This window comes from Globicephala melas, chromosome 4 (genome assembly GCF_963455315.2).
Source record: "Globicephala melas chromosome 4, mGloMel1.2, whole genome shotgun sequence".
In the NCBI taxonomy this organism is placed as follows: domain Eukaryota; kingdom Metazoa; phylum Chordata; class Mammalia; order Artiodactyla; family Delphinidae; genus Globicephala; species Globicephala melas.
In genome coordinates this window covers 48,741,915-48,766,530 of record NC_083317.1, presented here as the reverse complement: position 1 = coordinate 48,766,530, position 24,616 = coordinate 48,741,915, and the positions used below count along the sequence as shown (strand labels likewise).

General features: G+C 39.4%; 3 protein-coding genes across 23 annotated transcripts in view; 1 reads left to right on the top strand and 2 right to left on the bottom strand.

The window, feature by feature from the left end:
- Positions 1–248: 248 nt before the first annotated feature.
- Positions 249–4,350, bottom strand: TRMT10C (tRNA methyltransferase 10C, mitochondrial RNase P subunit). The gene is made up of 2 exons (XM_030861063.3): positions 4,180–4,350; positions 249–1,992 (listed from the first exon to the last, which is right to left on the bottom strand). The coding sequence occupies exon 2, from the start codon at positions 1,960–1,962 to the stop codon at positions 703–705; it is 1,260 nt and encodes a 419-aa protein (XP_030716923.1). The 5' UTR covers positions 1,963–1,992; positions 4,180–4,350; the 3' UTR covers positions 249–702.
- Positions 4,351–4,392: 42 nt separating this feature from the next.
- Positions 4,393–24,616, top strand: part of SENP7 (SUMO specific peptidase 7) — a 171,357-nt gene continuing 151,133 nt past the window's right edge. For 10 of the 21 annotated variants that reach the window (XR_009563695.2, XM_060298021.1, XM_030861054.2 and 7 more), the window contains exons 1-3: positions 4,404–5,206; positions 21,543–21,626; positions 22,651–22,743. Coding sequence is in view for 5 of the 21 variants with exons in the window: in XM_060298021.1 (XP_060154004.1) it covers positions 22,704–22,743 (40 nt within the window). In the remaining 16 variants the exon portion in view is untranslated. Of the gene's footprint in view, positions 5,207–21,542; positions 21,627–22,650; positions 22,744–24,616 lie in introns of those variants that run through there. The other 11 variants (XM_030861051.2, XM_070045435.1, XM_070045438.1 and 8 more) reach the window with 10 other exon arrangements.
- Positions 11,201–23,085, bottom strand: LOC115855643 (putative protein ARB2BP). The gene is made up of 2 exons (XM_030861061.2): positions 22,786–23,085; positions 11,201–12,417 (listed from the first exon to the last, which is right to left on the bottom strand). The coding sequence occupies exons 1-2, from the start codon at positions 23,083–23,085 to the stop codon at positions 11,323–11,325; spliced, it is 1,395 nt and encodes a 464-aa protein (XP_030716921.1). The 3' UTR covers positions 11,201–11,322.

The window sequence follows — 24,616 nt, the reverse complement described above, 5'->3', positions numbered from 1 at the left end:
ACCCCACGAACCCATTTTTCATTATACAGTTCAATCTCATGACATGCCAAAGGATGTCCTAACTTTTTGTTTAACCAAGACTCAGTTAAATGATATACCTTAGTGCCTATGACATGCCCAGCACTGTACCAAATGTTAAATAAATGAACCACCACCTGAAGTTTCATCAATATTCGATGAAAGGGTAGTTGTTGACATGGCTAAAAGAACATTTAAGAAGTAAAATGCAGTCTGAGACTCAAAAGTAGTCATAAAAAGCCACACCAATGGTACAATTATTTTACTCAAACAAACACGGACAACTCTTTTTACTTTCTAAGATTCTTTTCACAGTAAACAAAATATATTTCCAAAGTTTTACAGATATTTAATTGGAGAAAGATAATACTTGTTAGTTTGGAAAGACAACCTTTAAAAAAAAGAGCAAGTGAATTCCATTCAGGATGAAACAGACTAACAGAACTGTATTCCTAAGTGGTGGTGGTGGGATCAATTGGGAGACTGGGATTGATATTTATACACTAATATGTATAAAATGGATAACTAATAATAACCTGCTGTATAAAAAATAAAATAAAATTAAAAAAAAAAAGAAACAAGAGTGTATTACCTGTGCTACTTCAGCAGAGGCTTCCTAAAAATTTCAGCTGACTTTGGAAAAAAAAAATAACTGTAATCCTAATCCATTTACTTTTTAAGCTATCAAATATTCTCATTCAAGCTACCTTTTCTGTGTCTATCTACAGAGCCTCTTGGAAATGAATTAAAAGTCTTTGACTTCACTCTGTTGAAAAACTCTTGAGAATGCTGAGAAATATCCAGATAACCAGTATGTTTTCTCCTAGGAACAAACTTCAGAGCCTCTTCCCAATTACCAGTGTTTTTCAGACATAACAAAATACGTATCATTTGATCTAAGGTGAGATTTTTGGTGCCAGTGTCCCACTGCAAATATTTATCTAATGGAAGGCATTCTGTTGCCAGCTTCAGCCGTTTTGCTTTGGCTAGGGATGTGCCTGGTTGCATATTCTTATCAACAAAAGATCCCACTACGTAAATTTTGTCATGCTTGAAAGTAGTCATAACGTTGGGAGAATCTGAAGTTAAATATATAATACTGTCCTTTGGAAATAAATCTACATAAGACTTTTCTGTTGCTGTTAAAAGCAATTTGTTCCACTTTTCTCCGTAACGTTTAACTAACTCTCTATAGTAGGCACCACCTGTTTTAAGACTGCAGAAATGAATATGGAAAGGATCAACATTTCTTCTGTTCCATCCTTCACTTTCTAAAAGTTGGGAAACAGCATTCTGCAGTTCTTTTGGTTTCATATAGTCGTCATAAGCCATGTCAAAAACCAAAGGTTGTCCAAACTGCATGGCCTGGGCACCCTTCCAGCCCATTGCAATGTCCATATTCCTATCCCAAAGTCGTAGAAACAGAAAGTTTTGCTGTTTATCTTCCTTAGTGGTTTCTGGTAGCTGATCTTTTTTTACTTGTTCTTTTGCTGCTATTTTCATTTCCTTTTTTATTTGCTTGGCTTTTTTCATTTTTTCCTTAATATATAAATATTTTAAATATTTTCTTTTTGACGATTTAGAAACACATTCCATAACTGTTTTGAGCTCTTCTTCACTGATGTGTTCTGGTACTTCTCTGCGAAGCAATCTCCACATCTCAATTAATTCCCTGGTGGCAGCTAGAGTATCTTCATCCTTGCTACTTGAGACTATTGAAACACCCTCTTCTCGCACACTAGATTTCATTGTAATTTTCCACCTATCCAACTCCAGCTCTTCAGGAGGTGATGTACTCTCCTTATTAGGATAGGACACAGCTGGTATTTTGGAAGACGTGTATCTCTGCAGAGTTGTTGAATATAAAACCCTTCTCTTCCTATGAAGGGTAAATGGCACCAAAACTCTGGCAAAAGGTCTTAAGAAGGTGACACTGACACTCATTTTGAGGAAAACAGGCTTGTAAGAAAAGCCCTATAAAAAAAGAAAAATGTAATGAAAAGTTAAAAACCTCTCAAGTAACTGTGCAAGTATAAATTTGAGATACCAAAATGCAATTTATTTCTGAAACATAAAGTGGAATCTTAGTCCAACTTATTTTTGCACCATTAATTTTTCTTAGACTCCTGTGGCCTAGAGCCTGTGATCATTCTCTAGGCAAAAAGTTCAAAACTTATTTGGGTTCTTATTTTAGATATGAACTTCACTATTGTTTTAGGCAAAAGGATACCTTGAAGATCCTTTTCAGATTTGTATCTAGGGACCCAGAAGATCAATGTTACCAGATAACAAAGTTATGTACCACTATATGGCTGAGATTATGGTGCTGTATTCTTCTCCACTTTCTACTAAGCCCAGATACAGACCCAAACACAAGACCCTTAACAAGCAATACATGAAGACAAAGGGCAGAAAAGTTACAGAAAATGGCAACTAGTAAAAAGCACTTAGCAGCTGCTGTACCAATGCCCTTATATGTTTTCAAAATAGAAATATAGAGAGATCTACTGATTAAAAAAAAAATAAAACCTCCCTTCTCCAATTTAGACTTTACAGCAAATAAAGTTATTGCCAAACAAAATATCCAAAATTAGGGCAAATATATATAAGCTCCACAATTTTATCCTAAAGGTCTGGATGTCCACAAAACAATGAAGATGCTTAAAGATGTGAAACTAGTGCTGGACTTGAAGCAAAAAAAGGAATTCAACTTTTCACCAAATGCAACTAAAATACTTGAAAAGTTCCTTCTTCCCTTGGCTTCATTTAATGACGCTGCATGCTCCTGGGTCTCTGACCTGTGCAATGATGCTCAGATCCATTCCCCCCACACCCCCAACACACACAAGGTGGATGTGCTTCTGAGTTCTGTCCTTAGCCCTTTTTTCAATCTAAACATTTTCCCTATGAACTCTGATCTACCTCCTTGACTTTGATCACCATGTACCAGATGACACCTCAAATGCAACAAACTGAAATCTGTCTCCCTTCCCTTCCCAATCTGCTTCTCCTTCTGCGTTATTTCAGGGAGGGACACTACTATCCATCCATTTGCTAAAGGCAGAAACTGGGAGTCATTTCATAACTGTCCCCTCTCACACCCTCCATTCCTAATTTGAGTTATATTTATTTAGTTTCTAAATACTTCTCTAATCCAGTCACTTCTCTTCAACCTCATTTTCTTATCTTTTTTTTTCTTTTGGAGGCGGGAGGCTGCGCTGCACAGCTTGCAGGATCTTAATTCCCCGACCAGTGATGGTACCCGGGCCCTCTGCAGTGAGAGCACGCAGTCCCAACCACTGGGCTGCCAGGGAATTCCCTCAACCTCATTTTCTTAATTGTATCTGCTAGCCTCTAGATTTGCTGTCCTTCATCTCTAAGCAATTTGGAGCTACTGCAGATCTGATCAATACACTCACATCATCCTCAATGTGTATTTTAAAACTCACTGCTGCCAGGTTAAAATCTAAACTTATATATATGGCTTATAAACTTTTTTCACAAAATCACCATTTGCTTACCTCTTCAGCTACATCTCTAGCTATCTGTCACTTCAAACTTTAGATCAAGTATTCCTATTAGATCTTTTAGCACCCTGTACTTCTGCACCATAGTGCTTGTAACACTGCATTGTAATTTCCTGGCTACTTATTAGCCCCACTATGTGGTAAACTCTATCAGGACAAGGACTGTATTTATAGTAACATCGAACCCAATGTTTGGCAGTATATAGTTCACATTTATCATTCAAGTATTTTTCGATTAAATACTCCGGGTCAATGCTTCTCACATTTAAAACGCGTTCAGACACCTTTTAAAGAAAATACAATTTCCTTCAGACTCCTCGAAATAGTTAACCGAGAGTTCTCAGTCCCAATACGAGAAACACTGATTTCGGAAAAAGTCTTTTGTCTTTGTAAATGGTAAATATTTTTAGGATATCAAAGAAACAAAACCCCCAAATATTTAAAAGGGGAACAAGGATATCATTTTGGGAAACACTGCTCTCGTCCCAGGTACTGTACTTATAGTTTATTAAATCACTAGGCTTCCTCTTATCTGTGGGCCTTCTTAACGCACAAGCTCCGGTATGCGTATGTTAGGTCTCCCGCATCCTCCCACCTCACCACACACACTGAGAGACAAGAAACCCGCCCGTACCAGGAGTGCAAAGACAGTGGCTCCGGCCGGTGCAAACCACAAGGAACCCCAGAGGACGCAGGATTCTGCCGGGAAATGCTGCCCAGGGATCCGCGCTGCACCTGACCCACAGATTACCTATCACTCTACACAGTGTCCGTCGTTGACCCGAGACCCGCAGCCGGAAACCTCTTCCCCTCCTTCCGGCGCTGCCATATGACGTCATGCCAAAGGGGCAAGCCTTCCGGCCTGGAAAGCAGCGCTGTCGTGCAACGCAGGGTGAAAAACATCCACTGACAGTAGCAATACAAAGACTATTGAGACCGCGTTGTGAGGTTTGGGGGCTGAAGCCAGGTGAGAGTGGGTAAGGGATGAGTGGAATATGAGAAAATTGAGTCATCAAGGTTAAACGTTTTTATGAATCTTGGCAGAGGCAATATTCGGTAGGCTCAGCCTCCGGTGTGGTGTCCAGGAAATTTTTGTTATTTTTACTGTGCCTGGGAGAGACTTGACCAGCTGATGGGATTGTTAGCAAGGGAATAAGGAAAGAAAGGTTGAGAAGGGTGAACTTCCTCAGAAGATTGAAAGAGATGGGATTCAGAGGACAGATGGAGGGAACTGGTCTTGGATAGGAGGAGGAAATACCACTTCCTTTGTAACAGGAAGAAGGGAAGAAACTTAGGTGGGGATGGAAACCAGTTTGTAGATATGGCACTTGTAATTTTAGAGTTCCCATTTCTGTGAAAGAGGTAGTCAGCTGAGAATCTCTGGAGAGCGAAGAATGGGAGAAGGTTTCAAATTGTTATGAAGAGTGAATGTGACACTCTCAGTGATGGAGAAGTTTTTCACGTATTGCAGTATAGGGAAGTCATTCTGGCTTATACGTGGTTCTGCCTGAACTTTGTGTGAACTGAAACACAGCCTGACTTACGGCCTGTCAAACACTTATACAGCACATCTACTTTAACCATTAAGATAAAGAATGTCCTCTTCGAAGATAAGGATAAATAGCTCTCTTCCTGTGGCATCCATTAACACTTTCTTGAAGGTAAGGTTCCCTTCCCAGACACCAGGATTATGCTGTCTCATTGAATACATACTATTCTGTCTCTTTTGAAACCTTGAAGGAGTGTACCCCTGTCATGTTTGATGTATGTTCTTTGTTTTATTTATTTATTTGCGGTACGCGGGCCTCTCACTGTTGTGGCCTCTCCCGTTGCGGAGCACAGGCTCCGGACGCGCAGGCTCAGCGGCCATGGCTCACAGGCCTAGACCGCTTCGCGGCACGTGGGATCTTTCCGGACCGGGGCACGAACCCGTGTCCCCTGCATTGGCAGGCGGACTCTCAACCACTGTGCCACCAGAGAAGCCCTGTTCTTTGTTTTAATAATAAGGTTTGAAACTGTGCTGAAAACCATGCTTCGATGGAGCAGATCCTTGGAGCTGCTGAGAGGCTGCCTCCCAGGCTATAGTCCTCAGTTTGGTTCTAATAAAACTCTTTTCTATTACTTATTATAGTTTGATTGTTGATTATTTGTGTCAACAGTAGAAGCAGAAAGTAGAATTGTGTTTACCAGGGACTAGGAGGGTGGTGGTGAAAACAAGGGTTTGTTTAGTGGGTATAACTGTTCAGTTTTGCAAGGTGAAAAAGTTCTGGAAATCTGTTGCACAACAGCACGAATATACTTAACACTACTGAGCTTAAAAATTGTTAATATGGTAAACGTGTGTGTTTCTTAAAATCACAATTAAAAAAAGAAAGAACGAAGTGTGAGCTGACTAGGGAATGACAGTCATGTTGTTAGGCAGTGTTTATGGTCTAATTCAGTTTGGGCGTCATGATTTATAGTGATATCAGTCTATCTTATATGATCCCTTTTACCTCACATGAGATAGACTTAACGTTATTACCTCCCTGGCCACCCCTAATCTTCCTAACAGTGGTTCACAAAGTGGGATCCCCAGACCAGCAGCATCAGTATCACCTAGAAACTAGTTAAAAGGCAAATTTTGGGGCCCCACCTACCAATTCTCCTGAATCAGAAACTTTGGCAGTGATACCTAGCAGTCTTTAAGACCTCCAGGTTATCCTGATGTACTTTAAAGTTAGAGAACTGCTGCTTTTGAAGAAGCATTGAAAAGGAAGTAAGAGACTTTCTTGCTGTCTTTTTTAACAGAGACTTCCCACAGTGAATTCACAATATGTTCTTTTTTTCTTTGTTAAAATTTTAATATGTTGAGTCTGGTATTGGGAAGTGACACACAAATCTTGGTGTACTTCGCTTACAATGATCATAGCCTATTACCTCTATTTTCCACAAGAAGGGGAAAAGTTATCACATACTGATGTCAGAAAGTCTTAGGATTTTCCTGCAGTCCTCCCTTATCAGTCTTTTCTCTATCAGGACACATCTCTGGTCTGCAGCTTATAGCCAAAAATCTGGAGATATCCTTTTTTGACTTCAAGCTGCTAAAATAGAGCAACATCGGAAGTCAGAGTAAGGGAATAGTTTAGGGTGACCCTAGGAGAGAAAATTAAAATAAACTTTATTTTCAACACAAGTATTTGTGGCAAAAATTCTGATGTCTTGCAGAGAAAGAGGAAACCAGTTTCTAAATACACAGCTGTTTATCAAAACAAGAAAAACTTTAAAACAGGATAAAAATGCTCCCAGACCAAGATAATCTTATAAGCAACAATTGAGTTGAGCTGCTATACCATTAATTTCAGTTGGCATCATTTCTGATGTGGTAGTCTAAAATATGTCTCCAAATTCTTTGACACTCTCTCACGAGGTGGAGTCTAATTCCTCTTCCCTTGAACTTAGTGACTCATGTCCAACAAATAGGAAAAAAGTAGACCAGTATACAACTTCAGAGAGTAGGTCATAAAAGGCGGTGCAGTTTCTGGCTTGCTTATTCACCTGGATGATTCATCCTGTGGGAAGCTAGCTGCCATGTTGTGAGGACATTCAAGTGACAAAGACTCTCCCTGACCAGACTTTAGTTAGGCTCTTCTGAGCCCTCTCCTGGGATTAGTCCTTGACCTTGACCTTCTGTGAGATTGCATAGGTCAATTTTAGCAAGAATCCTGCTAAGTCATCCCCCAACCTTGATATCTTATCAAGTTTCTCACTCCTCACTCTTCATATCAAAGCCCTTGTCCTGCCTTTAGCAAGAATCTCTCTACCGTTGAGGTCTCTTAGTTTTCCATCCACTGATATCTCCACTCTGCTCCTAGCTATCTTTATTGTTTTGGAGTTGAGCCTGATCTCTGTTCCCTATTGCAATGTCCCTAACTGCAATAGTCTTGAGTAAAGTCTTCCTTACCATTTGAACAAGTGTCAGGTTAAGTTTTTAATAGAAGCAGCCTATGGAAGAAGTCCATATAGCGAGTTACTGAGGCCTCCTGCCAACAGCCAGCCCAGCTTTAGATCACTGCAGCTTCAGACAGTCTTTTTTTTAAAAAATAAATTTATTTATTTATGGCCACGTTGGGTCTTCGTTGCTGTGCGTGGGCTTTCTCTAGTTGCGGCGAGCCGGCACCACTCTTCGTTGTGGTGCGTGGGCTTCTCATTGCGGTGGGCTTCAGTAGTTGTGGCACGCAGGCTCAGTAGTTGTGGCGCATGGGCTTACTTGCTCTGTGGCACGTGGGATCTTCCTGGACCAGGGCTCAAACCCATGTCCCCTGCATTGGCAGGTGGATTCTTAACCATTGTGCCACCAGGAAAGCCCTTCAGACAGTCTTGAGTGTGCTCTTCTGAGGGATCCTGAACCAGAATCACCCAATTAAGCTGCTCCTGAATTCCTGACCAACAGAAGCTGTGAGATAATAAATGTTTGTTGTTTTAAGTCACCAAGTTTTGGGGGTAATCTAATATGTAGCAATAGATAACTAATACACCTGACTGCCACATTAAATAGTAAATTGGGGGTTATGAGAAACATCAACGTTCAGTTAGTTAAATATAAGACAAAATAGTTTTTATGGCAACACTTTTTTTTTACTTTTTTGGTGCTTTTCACAGTAAGTGCATTAAATACATTCTAGATAGACTATCTGTGTTGGTAGAGACTTCTAAAGCTCAACTTATTTACACAATGGGAAATGCAGGCTGGGAGAGAGGAACTGGTTTATCCAATGCTAGGAGTCATTTATTTATTTATTTATTTTTTATTTTTGGCTGCACCTCATGGCTTTTGGGATCTTAGTTCCTCCACCAGGGATTGATCCCAGGCCTGAGGCAGTGAAAGCACCAAGTCCTAACCACTAGACTGCCAGGGGATTCCCCCTGGGAGTCATTTAAAATCTGCATATCCTGATTTACAATTCAGTGCTTTTTGTTTTTTTTTCATTATGCCACTCAAGACATGGTGCAGAAAGAGAAATTTGAGATATTATGTCTATACTGTTAAGGAATTGTCATAGTCTGTTCAGGCTGCTATAACAGAGTATCATAGACTGGGAGGCTTAGACAACAAATATTTATTTCTCACAGTTCTAGACACTGGGAAGTCCATGATCGAGGCACCAGAAGATTCAGTGTCTGGTGAAGGCCTGCTTCCTGCTTCATAGATGGCTGTGTTCTCACTGTGTCTCACATTGTAGAAGGGAGCTTTCTGGGGTTTCTTTCATAAAAGTACTAATCTCATTCGTGAGGGCTCTACCCTCATGACGTAATCACCTCCCAAACACCCCACCTCCTAATACCATCACGTTGGGGATTAAGATTTCACCATGAATTTTGGCGGGGACACAAACATTCAGTCCATAACAGGAAATATAGTGTATACTAGGTTAAAAAAACACTAGGAGGGACTTCCCTGGCGGTCCAGTGGTTGAGAATCCACGCTTCCACTGCAGGGGGCACGGGTTGATCCCTGGTTGGGGAACTAAGATCCCGCATGCTGCACGGAGCAGACAAAAAACAAAAAACAAAACCCCCAAAACTAGGAATAAGAACACTAGGAAGACACTAGAAAGAGCTATGTACAGAAAAATTTGTATGTCCTATTAGATATGGCAGAGTCAGTTTTTCAAATGTAACATCTATAAGATGTTATAGAAAAGCCCAAACAAACTTCTTGGCCAACTCAATATTATACATAAATAGAGATGCAACAAGGATTTATTGTATAGCACAGGGAATTATATTCAATATCTTGTAATAAACTATAATGGAATATAATCCTCAAAAAAACGGAATCATTTTACTGTATACCTAATACTAACACAATGCTGTAAATCAACTACACTTCAATTGAAAGAAAGTATTAAGCATTTCTCAAACTACTGCCAAAATTATTTTGGTCTCCTGGCTTCCAAGCTTGTTCTCCTTCTAATCTATTCTCTAAACTGCAATCGGGATATTCTTATAAAATGTAAATCTGATAATATTCTCCTGTCTAAAACCATCCAATGGCTTCCATTGTCATTAGAATAAAGTAAAAAAAAATTCTTTTTAAAATTTATTTATTTTTGGCTGTGTTGGGTCTTCGTTGCTGCATGGGCTTTCTGTAGTTGTGGTGAGCAGTGGCCACTCTTCGTTGCAGTGTGTGGGCTTATTATTGCTGTGGCTTCTCCTGTTGTGGAGCATGGGCTCTAGGCACACGGGCTTCAGTAGTTGTGGCATGCGGGCTCAGTAGTTGTGGCTTGTGGGCTCTAGAGTGCAGGCTCAGTAGTTGTGACACACGGGCTTAGTTGCTCCACGGGATGTGGGATCTTCCCAGACCAGGGCTTGAAGCCGTGTGCCCTGCATTGGCAGGCGGATTCTTAACCACTGCACCACCAGGGAAGTCCTAAAGTAAAAATTCTTAACATGGACATTGCAGCCTTGAATAAGCTGCCTGTTTATTTCTCTAACTTAACTTTGCAGCTACTGACAAAACCTCTCTCCTTTACCAAATCAGAGTCTCGCTCCTCTGAGCCCTCCTCTTGACTAGGCTCTGACATTGGGCTCTGCCCTGGATCTGCTTAGTCCAGTTTTAGTAGGAATTATGCTGAGTCAGTTAGTGAAAATCTCACCTTTGGTATCTGAACGTCCTCTATTATATCTGATAAAATTCCTCATCCTCCACTGTCAATATCTTACCACCCCTGGCCCGCCTTCAGTAAGAATCCTGTTGAGTCAGTCTAGCAAGAATATCTATTATCCCTAATGTTTTTACTTAGTAGTTTTCCATTCACTGACCCTCACCCTGCTACTTGGTTATAACCGCCCCGCCCCACCCTTGTCCTTGTGTTTGGAGTTGAGCCCAATCTCTCTCCCCTACTACAAAACCCCCATTGCAGCAATCCCTTTTGAATAAATCTTCCTTACTGTCTTTAATGCATGTCATGAATAATTTTTTCTTTATCACTACTCCCCATAATCTTTTAGTTCCAGCTGAACTGGACTTCTTCCTCCTGCCTTAGGACTTTTGCACATGTGATTCCTTTGCCTATGACTTAGTTTTTCCAGATAACTACTATTGTTCTTCAAACTAGGCATCATTTTCTCAGGGAGTATTTCCTGAACCCCAAGGCTGTTAGCTCTCATGCTAGATGTTCTATGACACCCTTTATTTCTTAACACTCTTCACACTTGCAATTTGTTGTTCATTGTGAACTCCAAATAAGGTTAAAGGCAACGTTGGCCTTGTTTGCCAGTGTGCCCAACACTAGTATTGACTAGTACATAGTAGACACTCAAATATTAGCTGAAGGTATGAGTAAACACACACACGAGATCAACAAACATAAACAAAAAAACTCACAAACATACAAAGAATGGAGTTGCTTATGATGTTTAATTTTTATGTTCACTTATATTTTTAATACAGCATTAAGAATGCAGAAGTCAAACACTGACTTAGTCTTTAATTTCTATCAACTACAGTTTTGGTGTCATTCTATGAAACTGAGAAATCTTTTCAAAAGAAGATCCTCTAACTAGACTACTCTTAATTTGACTAATACTGTAAAATATTAATGATAGTACTGACTGACTTCCTGGTTCATCAATAGGCTACGGAAGAGAACATACTCACTTTTTAAAAGAGTTAACAAATCAAATTTCAAGCCAGAACATACTGCCTATGAGTTGGAAGTATTCTTTTTCTTCTAGCATCTACATTAGCAAAGTTTCAGTGGGACAAAACAATCTTAGATGGCAAAAAAGTAACTTAAGCACTTTGCTTTCTTTTTGTGGAGCTTCTAGTTACTATGGGCACTCGAGAGAAATTAATAGCTGCTTTGGCTTTCAAAGATTTTCTGAAGTATTTAAAAATTGACTGAAGGCTAGAGGAAGGGGCTAAGTTGTGTTCTTCTGTACCAGCAGAAACCGTGGGAAACTCCTTTTTCAAAACAGTAGCTGCAGGTTTATCCAAAGGCTTTGGACTTGTCACCCATTCACGGCAGTGGTGCTTTATCCATGCTAATAACTGGATGTCACTCCCCAGCTGGTGTCCTACGTGATGTTCAGAGTCAATAAGTGCAACAGCATATACTTTGCTCATTACTTCCCACTTTCTACGAACAAGCAAGTCCATAAAAACCAAGCCTCCATAACCATGTACAAGGAAGGCAACATCCTTGCCTTCAGCCTTTGAAATGAAGTAATCCCAAATATAAGCCATGTGTTCTTCAGGAGTGTTGCTGCATCTTTTTGGAATACATTGGAGAGACTGCTGGAGAGATAAAAAGCTCTCAGTCTGAACCATTTTTCTGGAAGGAGACTCAACATTTTGTGTTAAAAGGCCTTTCCACTCTTTTTCTGTCTGCAGGTCCACAAAATTGTCGTTGGGGTTTAGCACAATTACATCATAATGTGCCTGCAATGCCATTTGAATACATGGTATCTGACTTCCATGTTGGAGACCATGATGTATTACTGCCTGCTGACTCCACTGACCAGCTCTAAAGACCCCACGGTCCTGAAGAAGGACGAGAAGAGCAGAATGATGACTTGTTAATGCTCTCTCACTCATGAAAAAGAAGCTTCTTGGTTCCTTATCAGCCTCTGGTGGGATATATACTTTTTGTAATTTGCACACTTTTTCCAAAAGTTCATAAATGTATTGTTCAAGCAAATGGCCAAGGGCCTGGTAGCGCTTGCTATTCCTCTCCAGGACATTTTTATAATAGTTAAAGACAAAAGGCTTATGTGTCTCAGTGTGTCTCAATTCAGCTTTTTCATTGAAGTCATATTTAAGTTCCTCTAGTAAATCAGATTGTTCTATAAATTTTCGGAAGCTCAGTTCCTGAGTCACTGGTAACCACTGAAAGTGAAAAGCAATATTATGTCAGTACCAGAAAAAATAAAATAAAAATTTCATCTTGCTAAAGTCTTCCTGCGGGAAATCATACTGAATTAAGCACTTTAAGAAGACATTAACATTATGGTAAAGATTTTAACTCAAAATAATTGTGAACGATGCAAAGTAGTGAGAAACTGAATACACTAAGGGACAATGGCCAGACGGTATATAAAAACAGAACTCTGACCCACAACCTGCAGCAACTTGCCCAGGAAGCCAATCCCTTATCTGTTGATCCAATAAACAGCCCAGGAAGCCAGTCTTGTAAGTCAGAATCTCAGGAAGTCAGACTGCTACCTCTAGTGACAAGCTGAGAAGCCAAACAATAACTTCTGTTACAGTGGGTCCAAAATGGCCAGGACTTGATTAATAACTTAGAGCTTCCCTAATTTTTATCCCCGCTTTCAACTTAGGACCCACCAGAGAAAGCCAAATATGCACCCCTAAACAGTCACATAGGATGCCTCCCTTCTAGTTATCTTGCATTCAGCTTCCTCATGCCAACAGTGTCCAGTCAGGACATACCAGCAGCCTTCCCTTTTTTTTCCACTACAAAGCTTTCCCACTCCTCTGCCTGCCTTTGAGTCACTGCCAAAATGCAAGTGATGGTGGCTAACTCCCTTGCTATAGTGAGCTCAGAATGAATAGGTTTTGCTTTTCTCATTTGGTTGGTCTTTATCTCCACAGTAAGCATTCAAACATTTTTGCTATTAAATAAATGGCAGGGGATGGCAGTAGAAGTGAAATGTGAACCAGGCAGTGTAGATGATGATCAATTTATCTACTAATAGAAGATATGGTTATTCTGATATTTGAAAATAAAAAAAGTGACTGAGAAGTGAACTTAGTTATTGTCAACATAGCCCAAAGGGAAAAGAAAAGACTTTGAAAGGTTAAGTCCTGGAAAAAAAATCTCAAATAGACTCTATTCTGAGGCAAACAAACAAACAAACAAAAAACAACAAAAAAGTTAAGTGGCTTGTGCCAAACAACTGTTAAATAAATGTTGGGTACCGAGGCTATCTGACTCCAATTCATGTTCTTAACAAATTCATGAATACTCTCACTCCTTAATTTCTTAACACTCACACTGGCAACCACAACCTACTTCCAATAAATAGCACTCCATAAAATGATTTTCAGTGCCACTCAAGCTGCTATCAAGGCTTAAGGCAAAATCAACATGGTGCTTGCTTGCTTTGATTTCTTAACTCTTTTCTCACTTTCTGAATCTTATTCCCTGATTCCCAATTAATACTTCATGAAGGTGTTTGGTTGTTCGAAGCATCCAACCTATCTACACTGCTCTCTATTCTTTAAAAACTTTTTTCCTTACAGTATTGCTGATCTCAGGTGCTATTATGTAATTAATATATTTTCCTAGCGTGTAAATGACAGATAGGAGCCTCTGGAATTAGATTGATTTAGGTTTAAATCCTAGCTCCAAATTTTATGTTGAGTGACTTTCAGCAGGTTTCTTTACCTCTATGAGTTTCGGTTTTTTCTACTTTTGAGTCTTAGTTTATGTTATCTAAAATAGCAATCCTTATTACCCTCTATCCTGCTACTCTGCTTATTTTTCTTCATAGCCTACATTACCACCTGGTATATAATTGTTTGTATATTTGAAAATTATCTGTCTCCCCTCACTAGAATAAAAGCTCTATGAGAACAGGAACTTTGTTTAATTAACTGCTGTATCTGCAGTACTTGGAACAGTGTCTGACAAATATTATATAAATATTTTTTGAATGCATAAATGCAAAATAGGATAACATCATTTATTTCACAAAGCTGCTGTGAGAATTAAATTAACTAATATAGGTAAAAACCATTTTATGTACTGTCTCACACGTGGAAGTTTCTGTAAAGATAGGATGATCTTCCTTTTTGAGAAGTGTGAAATAAAAAAAACATATATCTCTTGTCCAGCCTTCCTTATTCATTCAACACTGTGATTTTTATCCACATTAATAAACATAGTCCTAGGTCATTCATTTTATCAGTTTATAGTATTCCATTGCTTGAATATGCCATGGTTTGTTTAACCATTTTCCTGTTGAAGAATATTTAGGTTGCTCCAGTTTTCCACTATTATAAACAAAGCTATAACAAACATAGCTATATTTTTGTGCACATATCAAGAGTTTCTTAAGGCAATATACCTAGAAGTGGAACTTCTAGGTCATATCAGCATCTTCCATTTTACCAGATATTGCCAAATTGCTCTCCAAAAAGGAGGGTCTATTTTATACTTTGGCATGGATGAGGAGGTTTGCCCAGAAAAGCAGTAATCTCTTAGATCTAAAAATACTTTGTTTATTCAGGTGCTGTGCTGGAAACTGCCTTTTTCTCTACTGAAATAAAGAGAAAGGTACTGAATATTTAAACCTCAATGAACTAAACCTAAACCAACTAAACTAAACTAAACCAACGAACTAAAGAACCTTGTTAGCTAACTTTTCTTTCAATCAGAGTAAAATAAAATGAGTACTTTCTAATAGCACATAGTATATGGCATTCAGTTACTCTTTTTCACCTTTAAGTGCTTGTGTACCTAGTTGTTTGAGAAACAATTCTCGGGGGAAAAGAATGGGAGTTTGCAAACTGGAAAACCCAAATGGCACACAGATATATAAAGGACAGGTATAGGTGGGGTGAACAGGAGCAAGGTGCAGAGTATCCTGTAGAATGAAAAGGTAGACAATTCTTTAGAATTTATTGTAGCATATTTTGCTTGGTTAATATACTCAAACTTGTAACTCTCATATCTAGCTGTCTACCTGATATATTTACTTGGATGTCAAATAGCCATTTCAAACTTAACACATCCAAGGCACTCCCTTCAGTCTACTCTCCCTTTAGTCTTTCTCATCTTATAAATAATTCCATTCTTTCAGTTGCTTGTGCTGCAACCTTCTTTTCTCTCTTTCACACTCCACATCTGATCAATCAGCAAATCTGTAGGCTCCCTTATTTGAAATATATCTCTAATCTAACCACTTGTTACCTCTCCACCTCTACTGCCCTAGCCCTAGTACAAGTCACTATCAACACTAACCTTCATTATTAAGCCTCCTATCTAATCTCTTTGCACTCTTATCTCCTGGTAGTCTGTTTAACACATAGCAGCTAGAACAATCTTTTCAAAACATCTAAATTGGATATCACACCCCTGTTCAAAATGCTCCATTGTCTCCCCTCTTACTCAGAATAAAAGCCTAAGTTCTTACCATGGCCTACAAGGTCCCCCACGACCCTTAGCTCTCCAAGGTCATTTCCCTCCATTTCTCTCACTTGCTTACTCATCTAGTTACATCATCTGGCTCTTAGCGCTTTCTCAGGTGTCATTTCCCACCACTCTCTTGCTTACTTCACTCTAGCCCCACCTGGCCTCTTTGCCGCCAACTTGTAAAGCAAATTCCTATTTAAGGGCATCCCCCTTGCTATGCCCACAGATTGGGATACTCTTCCCCTAAATATCTATAGGGCTTCATTTCCTTCAAGTTTCTGCCCATCTGTTATCTGATCAGAGAAACTTTCTCTGAGCATTCTATCTGAAAGGGCAATCCCCTCTAATCCTTCCTTACTCCCTGTCTATCTATGATGCTTCATTTTTCCCTCCCTTCCTCCTTCTTCCTTTTCTTTTTTTTTGGGGGGGGGATTTTTTTTTTTTTGTATTCAAACAGAAAGTCACAAAAATTATAATCATCCTCATCAGTTCACTCAGTTTTCTTTTCTTTTTGTTTTTGCACTTATTACCAACTGACATATACTTGCTTACTGTCTGTTCCCTCCCATTAGAATATAAGTTTGGGACTTCCCTGGTAAACCAGTGGTTAAGACTCTGTGCTTCCACTTCAGGGGGCATGGGTTCAATCCCTGGTCTGGGAACTAAGATCCCACAAGTTGTGCGGCACGGCTGAAAAAAAAAAAGTTCCATGACAGCAGAGACAAGGACTTTGTTTTGTTTTGTTCAGTAGTTCTTGGAATAGTGCCTGGTGAATAGTAGGCACTTAAACATTGTTGTTAGAATTTTACAATTTTTGCTAAGGGCATAAGAAAGTAAAGAGAAAAATCCTCTAGCTGTATATACAGGAGAAAGATGCACACAAAGCTTTTGAAAAATTATAGAGGCTCCTTCTATAATTCTAAAGTTAATAAATGTTGATTTATGAATTATTCTTAGAGACTATCCTATACATCTATATATATTTATTTTCTCTTTTGAAAATCAAGATGGTCCATTAAAATAAAGGAGAGAAACTGTTTTATATACTTAGTTTTCTAAAGAGTGGTTTGGAATAAGATAACTTAGCTTTAAGAATAAGATTGTCGGACTTCCCTGGTGGCGCAGTGGTTAAGAATCCACCTGCCAATGCAGGGGACACAGGTTTGAGCCCTGGTCTGGGAAGATCCCACATGCCGCGGAGCAACTAAGCCCGTGCGCCACAACTACTCAGCCTGTGCTCAAGAGCCCGCAAGCCACAACTCCTGAAGCTCCGGTGCCTAGAGCCCGTGCTCTGCAACAAGAGAAGCTACAGCAATGAGAAGCCCATGCACCTACAACGAAGAGTAGCCCCCGCTCACTGCAACTAGAGAAAGCCCGCGTGCAGCAACAAAGACCCAACTCAGCCATAAATAAATAAATAGAATAAGACTGTCAGAGCTGCAAGGGATTTCATTGATATTCTTAGCTAATATGTTTATTTTATAGAGAAGTGAGGCTTTCAAAGGTAAACTGACATGCCCAAAATAACTCAGGCAGCTCTACAAACTTGAGAGAAGATTCATTTTTTACCAGTGATTTTAAAAATACACAGTATTGGGCTTCCCTGGTGGCACAGTGGTTGAGAGTTCGCCTGCCGATGCAGGGGACACGGGTTTTTGCCCCGGTCCGGGAAGATCCCACATGCCGCGGAGCGGCTAGGCCCCGTGAGCCATGGCCACTGGGCCTGCGCGTCCGGAGCCTGTGCTCCGCAACGGGAGAGGCCACAACAGTGAGAGGCCTGCGTACCGCAAAAAAAAAAAAAAAAAAAAAAAAAAAAAATACACAGTATTTTTTCATTCATTCACCAAAAATTTGGTGAGGGGTTTTGTTAGTCACTTAGTTTTCTATATCGAATACTCTAGTCATTTTAAGAAGGGAAAAGAGTATATAATCATTAACGAGAATTTCAAGTTAGGTCCTTTTAGTAACCTGGATTAGGTGGTGACACTGCTGTTATAGCCATGACTAGAGCAAAACATAGTTATTTTAAATTATTTAACTAATTGTGGTAAAATACATTAAAAATTTATAGTTTTAACCATTTTTACATGGGCAGTTCAGTGGCACTGAGTACACCCACATTGTGTGCAACCATTAATACCATCCATCCATCTAACATTTTTCATCTTGAAAAACTGTAACTCTGTACCCAGTAAGCTATAATTTTTCATTTCCCCTTAGCAGCAGCCCCTGGCAAATCTTTCTACTTTCTGTCTCTGAATTTGACAAGAAGAGGGTGGGTGGGGCAACAGAATCACAGATGCAAGTAATTTTAATTAGCTTACTTTGGTTTTAACAAACTCCTTCTCTAGAATCATAAAGTGGTTATATTTAACAATATTTTACATTCTTTACAAGTGATCAGTAAACTTTTATGAAAATATAATTTTACAGCCTGGGAAGTTAGGGTCTAACCCCACGTTACACAGTAATATACCCTATTACAGTAATTACAGTCCTTTGGTGTATTTAAGAAAGAGGTCCTGTTGTATATCCTATGACATTAAGAAGCACAAATGAGTGATACTTCACTAAGAAAATGAAAAAATATCTAAAGATACTTTTTTCAATGAACATGTTTTTATTTACTTATATATTTAGAAAACCAAACTAAACCAAAACAAAAAAACCCCTGGAAAACATCATTTAAGAATTACTGTTTTGGTAAAAAGCAGCACTATTTTTATTTTCCCAACAGATAAATGCAATTATGAGGGCTTTTTTCAGAAAAATAATTATGCCTGTATACAATTCCATTTAGTAAATTATAGAAAATAATAGAGCTTATGAAATTTTATATGTAAAAGATTCAAAGAAGAGCAAACTAAATCTCTTCCCCCTGCCTACCTCTCCCCAGGAAAGACTAAAGAAGATTAATTTAAGCCACCTGAGGCAAAGACAGAAAATAGGATATTAGTGATGGAAAGAAAAAAATCAGATGTTAGAAATCTTGGGTTGCCCAAATTTGAGTATGTAACAGAATCTCCTAGGAAAGTTTCTTAGAAAACTAATTTAGTGAACTATTATAAAGATACCCTTGTAACTACCCCAGGTTAGCTTTGCGAGCCCCCCCTAAAGTGCCTTCAAGTGCCCTCTTCCTCCCCTCCAAGAGCAAGCACTCCAGACTTTTATAGAAATCAATGCTTTCTATTTCTTTATGGTTTTATCTCCTATGTACACAGCCCTAAGACCTATAGTTTAGTAGTTGAGTTTTGTTCTTTTTTTTTTTTTTTTTAAACTTGATATGCCTTCCTGGGAAACTGAAATTCTGACAGCTAGATTTTGGATTTACTGACGTTGCCCAATCCTAGATCCTATGCTTCTTGATTGGGATTATTTAGAGGTAAGGGGGTACCAAAAGATAAAGGATAAAGAAGACAGGACTACCTAAAGCTTCAATTTTACTAAATAGTAACATAAAATGAAATTTTTCTATTAAAATCAACCAAATGTATTAAGGCATAGAAATGCTAAATAAATATCACATTTTAAGACAGAACACTCTAAAGTTAGTGTTGGTGGGGAGGGATAAATTAGGAGTTTGGGATTAACATATATACTACTATATATAAAACATAACCAACAAGGACCTACTGTATAGCCCAGGGAATTATACTCAATATATTGTAATAAACTATAAGGGAAAAGAATCTGAAAAAAAATAGGTGTATACTGTGTTTTCAATCTTCAGCTGGGTCTGGGACACCAGACCCTGTCCCAGATGCTGGGGACACACATAGTACCTGCCTTCCAGGAGCTCCCTCACTCCTGTGAGGTCCAGAGAGTCAACCCCACTAATTTCAGTCCTTAGCTCAACACTGTTGCCCCTGTACCTTACTCATTAAGAGCAAAATAAATTTGAATGCATGAGTTAAAAAAAAAAAGATGTATATGTATGTATAACTGAATCACTCTGCTGTACACCTGAAACTAACACAACATTGTAAATCAAGTATACCACAATTAAAAAAAAATGAAGAGCAAATCAAAGACTATGCAGCCAAAAAAATCAGAAAAAAAACGTATTAGAGAGGTATGCCATGAAGTTAATTAATACAAATATAATTTTTTCTGTAAAAAATATATTAATCTAACATAAAAACCGAAAAAGAAGATAGTGGTGTATGTACAGGATACCTGGGGCTGAGCCCCAGAGCCAAATGACAGTTTAAAAAACTTAGGTTATTAACGGTTTGTCCTATAGCCTCCTGGACAAGAGATTACCCATCTCTTGCTTAAATACCTCAAGTTACTGCAGGTTTTCATAACTTCTAGGAATAGGCTATTACACTGTAGGGCAGTTAAAATTGCTCATTGTCTTAAAAAGGAAGATATCCTTGAAACAAAAAAACCTAGTCATTTTTCATGAATCATATGTTAATTCTTTTATATCTAGAAGAAAAATCCTTCACATAAGAATTCTCAATATTTTAAGGATAAGATTCAACTACTAACAAAAATGAGGCTAATAGCAACATGACACAGTGCTCCAAATATCTTTGCAAAATCTAGGCTTTCCAGGAGCCCATGGTAAGGAATTCCAGATTTTAATTTCTAAAACAGTTTAGGAAGTCAGGATGTACCCAGTGCCCAACCGAACCTGTTTATACTCAGATTGTACTTAAAGTTAATTCACCTGTGAAGAGAAGGGTCTTTTTTAGATTTTGTTAAGCTCTCCTCAAAGAAATTGTTAATTAAGGGGTAAAATAAAGGGTTGATCAATTTCACACTGCCACTATGTCTTGAAACTATTAAAAAAACACACCCACTGCTTTTAATAGTGTAGTCAAAACAAAAATATAATGAATACCTAACTTAAACACTTTATATGCACTTTTAACACTCAATAAAGAACCATACTCATTAAGATCAAACCAGTCCATCCTCTCCTCCTATAAAATACTGGACTGATGAATTTCTAATCTCAAATAATCTTAATTTAAAAGGCTCTATACAGTGTGAGCTAAACATACATAAGAGAAATGAACTTATTTACAAACATACAAAGAGAAGATAATCATTCACTTTTTTTGGTCTTTCTTCCTTATTTTAAAATAAGGAAGCTTTCTCCTGAACATCATAAAACACTATAAAAGAAAAGACTGTGTAATTAGTCTTTCATAAAAGGAAAAGTAAGGTTGTTAAATGACTCCCTCAAAAGTAAAAAACTGAACTTTTTAGTCCTATAGTTGTTTGCAATACAGTCAACTATGTAGTAGAGATTGTTAAAACTAAACAATAAAAATACTGGTTTAAAAAGCAAATTTGAAAATAAAAAGCAAATTTAAAATTCTTGAGCTTAAAGGCCATTTATCTTCACATATGTTATTCAAAACCAGCTCCAATTCAAAGAAACAAACTGACCCACTAAGTCTTTATTAGCAGAAATGCTGTATTTGGTTCAATGACAAGTTTAAATGACATATTTGCAAGCTGAATGATATTATTTCTTATAATTTCATTTCTCACAGGTTCACTTCTTACTGCTAAACTTTAAAACTTCTTTTAAGGAAGCTGTAAGTTTGGACTGAAATGGATTAGGCCTACTTACAATTTCCTTTTTTATGTTTCCACCTCTTAGCTCTATTTCCATCTTTTGCAGTTAGTTTCCTATAATATTGGCTGATGAATTGAGCCAGTATGATTCTTGAGTTAAATCATTCAATTAAAAGAGTTGATTTATGAGGAAACTTAAAATTCAGATATTTTTCAGTAGGCAGTGTTTTTATTTGTTAAACGTAAACTAGGGCCTCTAAATGAAATCCTTGTAGTGAATTTCATTCTCATCAAGCCCTGAAGTATTTCTGCTTTTCAGCCATTCCTGCCATGTAAGACACTCCCCCCGGCCCAATAGGATCATCACCTGGAGGCTTACTTTTAGCTCCGCACAGGCCACACTGTAAGTAAGAAGCAAGGCTCAAGAAGCACAAACCTGGTCTCTGGTAATGAGCTGGACGAGTCCCTTTACTGGCCTTGGTAAAATGGGGGAGGGGGAGCGGATGTTAAACTGTTGGAACATTCCAGTATCATTTTGCCTCTGGAGCGCTCTGCTGAATTTTGTGAAACTTACTGTGATTAAAGCTTACACAGTAAAAAAAAAAAAGTTATTCAAATATGTACATTACGGCTAATAAAGTAGGACAATTTTCTAAACTGATGGGTCCTATGAAAGGACAAAAAAAATCAGTCTGCAAGTACTAGTCGTTGAGTTCGAGGTCAGGGTTATTCCTTTAAGTACTGTAATAAAAATTAGCGGCACAAATTCGTTTACACCCACCCACTTTCTAGCATCTCAGCATTTTATGTTTTAAAAAATTGAGGTGCAGCTTATCTTTTTTCCTGGCCTTTAAAAATGGTGAGTTTGAAGAGATCCTTTCTATTACTCTGACATTCTCTCCTCAGCTGACCTTATTGATTTCCACTCCAACTGCTAAACCAGCAGCTAGGCTATTGATTTTTGTCGTCTTAAAATCTTTTTTTCTGAGTCTGAGGAAGCGCCTTGAGGACAAATATATGGGAGAGTCCATGAGGAAAGTAGTAGCATAAAAGGACTAACGTTTTGTTCTCATATTTCCGGGGTCCCCTCGCGGGATTCAGTGAAGTGGAGGAATTCCTAAAGTTTCCCCGGTTTAGTTTTTAGTCAACTTAATCTTCAAAGTCAACAAAGCCTTGACGATCTCGGGCTAAAACCTAGCACCCAGTCTCAGTTTCTAACAGGGGCAGAGACAATGAAAACAGCGTCACTTAATAAGCACTTGCGACGGTAGCCCGCAGAGAAAACTACCCCCAGGAAGTGATTTCCGGGTGGAGGTGGGAGGGGTGGCTAATTTCCGGTCTGAGGGCCGGCGACGGCTCTTGCGCAAGCGCAGTTCACATTTTCCTGGCTTTTTTTTTTTTCTCTCCCCTCCCCCTCCCTTCCCCAGCCTGAGGGGTCTTGAGGTGACAGCGACTGCGATTCCAGCAGGAGGAGGAGAAGATGGACAAGGGGAAGGCCGGGCGACGGCGATCTTCATCCGGTGAGAAAGGGTCGGAGGAGAGCTGAGCATATTGTTTCCTACCTCGGGCAAAGCGGGGGAACAGGCGACGACGGGTGCTGCGGCCCGGAGCTGCGAGGGCTCGGGCTCCGGCTCGGGCTCGGGCTCGGGCTCGGGCGCGGCGGGGAGGGGAGGAGGTGAGGGGAGTGGGGAGTGGAATGGAGTGGGGTGGAGGGGCGCGCACAATGGAGGGTTCCCGGGTCTCGCGGGCCCCTGCGAGTCGAAGACCCACTCCGAGCTGTCATCAAAGCCTCGGCCGCTCTTCACCCCGTCACCCCTTTTCATTTTTGTCCTTCTCCCGCGAGCACCCTCCTTGGGTCTCATCGGCCTGCGGCTCTTCCCGGTTGGCTTGCCGCTCTCCTGCCACGCCTTCCTCGTAATTCCACCAGTGTTCCAGTTTCATTTCCAGCTTCTCAGCGCCTACTTTCCTCTCTTCCTTTGATTCTCGACTTTGACTCTTTCTCCCCCCTGTACCTCCTAGCAGGTAAAAGCAGCAAAGAAGGAAAGGTTGGGCATGTTAATTGACACTTCATTCCTCGTCTAAGTGCTGCAAGCAACGTGTCTTGCTTGGTCTTCTGAGCCGGCCCGCTTAATAACGTTTTTATTTTCCAGATACCCCCTTCTTCCAAAAGCGATTCAAAAGTCGAACAAAGGATTTGAAGCCATGTTTCGTTGTGTTTTTATTCTCAGCGTGTTTTTGTTTTTGAAATTGTTTTGCTGCTTAAATGACTGTCTTCAGTTTTGGGTACTACATCTTAGAAACACAAAAGTGGAGGTGTAAGACGCGAGGTCGAGCCCCTCCCAGTCAGCAAGTTTCTGTCAAAGATCTCATCCATTAAGGGTACCGCAGTTTCTGTATTAAGTCCTGTGGACTTACCAGAGGAGGAGGGGACAAGGGCTCTTTAATAAGCTTACACTCTAGTACACTAACATTCAGTGAATCAATTATTTCATTAAATTTTCTTATTTATTATTGTGCCATCTGTTGTTGCATAGACAGTCTATGCAGTCTATTTAGACAATTCTACATTTATTTAGGAGTGCCCTTGTGGCAGTGTGCCTCAAACTTTTTTGGCCACAAAGGAGCGTGAACATGGATCTCTGGGACATTGCTTAAAGTAGCTTAAATTCCTCTTCATAAGCAACCAGTATTACCATTTGTGTGTGTGTGTATTCTAGAGATATTCTTTGCTGTTGAAAGTATATGTATGTATTATATATATACATATATACACACATATGTATGTATGTATATGCCTTCAATAGATCGATGTTTGTTTTAATATACTTTTTTCTCCCCTCAAACCTTCAAGTGAAATTGACACATAAGGCCTATGCACAGTGTTTATCTGGTGTCATTTGTGTGCTTCCTCACACAGAACTTTAGGGGTAATCATACCTCAGTTTAACATGCACAGCCTTTTTTCAATAAAAGCATTTCTCCTTGGCTTAGTACGTTGTTTTGGGGGTAAGGGCAAGATATTAGCCTTGTTCTTCAGTAAATCCCATCCTCTTTACCTGGTTACACTTAGATTTATTTATCTATTTATTACAGTTAATTTGGTGCAAGTAGTTGTGGGAAGTAAAATTTGAGAGTAAAATTGTTAATTCTTTTTAAATTTTATTTATTTATTTATTTATTTTGTGGTACACGGGCCTCTCACTGTTGTGGCCTCTCCCGTTGCGGAGCACAGGCTCCAGACGCGCAGGCTCAGCGGCCATGGCTCACGGGCATAGCCGCTCCGCGGCATGGCATGTGGGATCTTCCCGGACCGGGGCACGAACCCATGTCCCCTGCATCGGCAGGTGGACTCTCAACCACTGCGCCACCAGGGAAGCCCTTAAAATTGTTAAT